The 3,621-nt window shown below is 41.0% G+C and overlaps 1 protein-coding gene and 1 long non-coding RNA gene across 2 annotated transcripts in view; one reads left to right on the top strand and one right to left on the bottom strand.

Moving 5' to 3' along the window:
• The first annotated feature begins 503 nt into the window (after nucleotides 1-503).
• Nucleotides 504-3,621, top strand: part of LOC106726223 — a 14,375-nt gene continuing 11,257 nt past the window's right edge. Inside the window, exon 1 of the long non-coding RNA XR_001362251.1 lies at nucleotides 504-1,777. This is a non-coding gene — a long non-coding RNA (uncharacterized LOC106726223). The remainder of the gene's footprint in view (nucleotides 1,778-3,621) is intronic.
• Nucleotides 2,230-3,621, bottom strand: part of PRELID3A (PRELI domain containing 3A) — a 24,543-nt gene continuing 23,151 nt past the window's right edge. Inside the window, exon 5 of the mRNA XM_014540280.1 lies at nucleotides 2,230-2,694. Within this exon, the coding sequence (XP_014395766.1) occupies nucleotides 2,674-2,694 (21 nt within the window). The 3' untranslated portion in view covers nucleotides 2,230-2,673. The remainder of the gene's footprint in view (nucleotides 2,695-3,621) is intronic.

Raw genomic sequence — 3,621 nt, 5'->3', positions numbered from 1 at the left:
ACTTTGCATTAGGAGCTGTCTGCTTGCTCAGAAGGATGCTCTGGGCAGAATGGGCACATTGAATTCTGGTGAATTGCCTGACTCTCTTTCCTGCTACGAAACAATGTCTGATTTAGTTTTGTACCCCAGTGCCTAGCACAGCGCCTTGAACAGGGAGACAGTAACTATTTGCTAAATTGAAATGAATTATTGAGACAGCATTATAAATTAAGCACCTGAATTTGGGATTACAAGAAAAAAAGAGAAAATAAATTGCCTTGGAACTAGTAATAAACTAAATCTAATTCATATTTTTGGCCCTTGCCAGTGTTGTACAGTGGTTAGTGTCTTGGGTTCAGGTCAAGGGCACGTACCTGGGTTGCAGGTTCGCTCCCTAACCCCAGTCGGGGCACATACAGGAGGGAACCAATTGATGTCTCTCTTTCTCTCTCTCTCTCTCTCTCTCTCTCTCTCTCTCTGCCTCCCTCCCCGTCCCTTCCACTCTCTCAATGGAAAAAATATCCTCGAGTGAGGATCAACAATAAAAATAGTTAAATATTTATATGAGTTGGGGAGATATTTTCAGGCAGAAGTCCTTTGCCTGTTGTTGGTATGTCCCCTCTCACATGTAACAACCCCCTTCGTACCTGTCCCAGGTAGGAAAACACATAGTGTCAGTAAACTTACAATTCCCTATCCGTGAGTTTTTTCACTATTACATCTTCATAAGTTTCAGGGAGTCCAAGGACAGGCAGACCTCAGAGATACCGTGGTTTAGGTTCCAGACCACCACAGTAAAGCAAGTCGTCGTCATCTTTTTGCTGGAGGAGGGTCTTTCCTTCAATTTGTAAAAACACAAAAAAACCACACACACACACAAAAAAAACACAGAAACATCTTTTAGCTGAAGCTTCACTTTATTGAAGCTAGACTGAGCTCCTTAAGACCAGAAGCACTGTGTCTGCCACATATTAAGTGCTCAGCATATGTTTTACTGAAATGTTGCATGGATGGATGGATGGGTGGGTGGATAAATATTTTACTTTCAACAATTGATTTGAACTATTGCCTTTCTTACCTCCCCCACAGTCAGATGGCGTAGCTCCATTTCTAAGCTAACCAGAAAGGGCAGGCTGCAGGAAAACTGGTCCTCATTCTTTCTTGTGGTTGCTTTCTTTACGCATCTTTCTCTTCAGTCTTTGAGGTTGGAAGATAAAGGAGAGACCATTTTGCTCACTACCTTTCACCTGTTCTTTCCAAGTTGGCATTTATGAAGAGTATTTCTAAAACTTAATGTCATTTATATGTTTTTAAAGAGGTAATCTGCTCATGAAATTCAAATGGTAGAAAGGAACACAAATGAACTCGTACCCAGTTCCCATCCGCAGTGTAACCACTGACACCATCTTCTTGGGTAGCCTTCCAGAGATAATCTTACTTATAAAAGCAAACCCATATTTCTTTAAGCTAATAAAAATATGCCCTTTACCAGCTTTTATCCCCCTTGGCTGCACATTGTAATTATTCGGGGGAGCTTTCCAGAAAATGCAAATCAGAATCTTTGGGGGAGGAACTCAGCCATCAGCAGTTTTTTAAATTCACCAGGTGTTTCTGGTGTACATCCAGAGTCAAGAACCACTACGCGCATAGTGTTTTGCAGCCTGGTTTTTTTTCTTACATGTCTTCAAGATCCTTCCATACCATTATATGAGAATGAATTAAAACAACAACAACAACAAAACAGCTGCATAGTATTCCACTAGCTAGATGGAATATGAAGGGCATCTATGAACATCAGGTTGGTTCCAATATTTTGTTATTACAAAAAGCACTGCAACAAATAACCTTTCACATCTGTCGTTTTGCATATATGCATATGTATAATACAGATTACATATATATATATACATATGTCGGATAAAGTCCTACAAGTGACATTGCTGAATCAAAGAACAAGAACATTTGTAATTTGCTAAATAGTTGTGATTTTGCTCAACAGCATGCTAAATACATGATAGGTATTACTGAACTGGCCTGTGGGGGTTCATTGTTAATCTGGGTTCACAAGGAGTTTTTAAAGTGGAGAAGTGTGATTGCATTTTGGAGATGTATATGCTAGGACATAATTACTGTCTTTGGGCTTAAATTTCAAAAAGAGATCGCAGGCACAGCTCCTCTGTCAGAGCCAGGGTTCCCGGGGTCTCTCCTGAGAGGGCTGGCTGGCCGCTCAGTTTCTTGCTCTTTCTTGTCATTAAAGAGTTTTGTTCTCAGAGAGGAAACAATATGTGCTCTTTGATGTGGTTCAGAAAAAAGAGACCAACACCACATTTTAAAGTGCTTTGTGGAGGAGCTTCCAGAAGCAGCTCTTCAGAAGAAAGCTCAGAGAGAGCAGGGCTCAGACGCGAGAAGTCGTGAGCGCATTTGGAGCATATCTGACTCTGGAGGAATTCTCTCCGTTAAGAAAGCACAAAAGCCAATATGGAAAATGCAGACACAATTGTTCTCACTCTGAGGGGAATAACTTTCCAACCCAAGTAAATCTTTACTATGAGGATATGCCAGAGGCTGCAGACAGTAAATCAAGCCCTGAATTAGAAACACACTCTGTACGAAGGCGTGCGTTCCTAGGAACAAAAAACAGATTCTCTTCTAGAAGTTTCTGCTCTGTAACATTTATCTCTTCGGCCTTCTTCTTTAATCTTCCTTTCTCCTCCTCTGGGTGACACAGACAGAAACAGAGACATAAAGGCAGAGACATGAAAACAGATTTTTCTTCAGTATGACTTTTTTGTTAGTTTGTTTTTTAACTTTATTTATTTATGGGGGGGGGTAGAGAAAGAGAGAGAGAGAACAACATCAATTTGTTGTTCTATTTATTTATGCATTCACTGGGTGATTCTTGTATGTGCCCTGACCAAGGACCGAACCTATAACCTTGGTGTATGAAGACAATGTTCTAACCAACTGAGCTACCTAGCCAGGGAAGGTTTTTATTTTTGTTTATTTGTATTATTCTTTTTCTTAAATCTTTACCTGAGGATATTTTCCCATTGATTTTAGAGAGAGTGGACGAGAGGGAAAGACAGAGAGAAACACATTGATTGGTTGCCTCCTGCACGGCGCCCTGACCAGGGCCCAGGCCTAACAGGAGCCTGCAACCGAGGTACATGCCCTTGTCCAGAATCAAACCCAGGACCCTTTGGTCTGTAGGCCGCTGCTCTATCCACTGAGCCAAACTGGCCAGGGCCAGGGCAGGTGTTTTTTTTGTTTTGTTTTGTTTTTTTCAGTGCAGGTTTTTAAAATAGCTATCAGGATGTGCTGAGAAAAATGGACCATAGTAAAATACATCATTTTCATGTTGAATGAGTTTTATGGTATTCTTATATTTCTTGAAGAAATTCAAGCATCAGTCTTTGAATAGTTTGTCAGTTCAGGTTCTTTGGTAAAAACGCAATAGAAATTAACTCATGAACTTCAGGCAAAAAAAGGAGGATGTTATTTGAATGATACTGGGCAGCTCACAGATTTGAAAACAGGAAGCAGGACAGAGCTGTGGACCAAGTGTGGCTCTTCCACAAAATACCACATGCGGGCGCGCACGTACAGTGCAATTGAAACTTTGTGGCCCATGCGCAGAAGTCA

Source organism: Myotis brandtii, unplaced genomic scaffold, assembly GCF_000412655.1.
Source record: "Myotis brandtii unplaced genomic scaffold, ASM41265v1 scaffold240, whole genome shotgun sequence".
Classification (NCBI taxonomy): Eukaryota; Metazoa; Chordata; class Mammalia; order Chiroptera; family Vespertilionidae; genus Myotis; species Myotis brandtii.
Note: the sequence above shows the minus strand (reverse complement) of the source record. Positions and strands in the feature narration are given on the sequence as shown.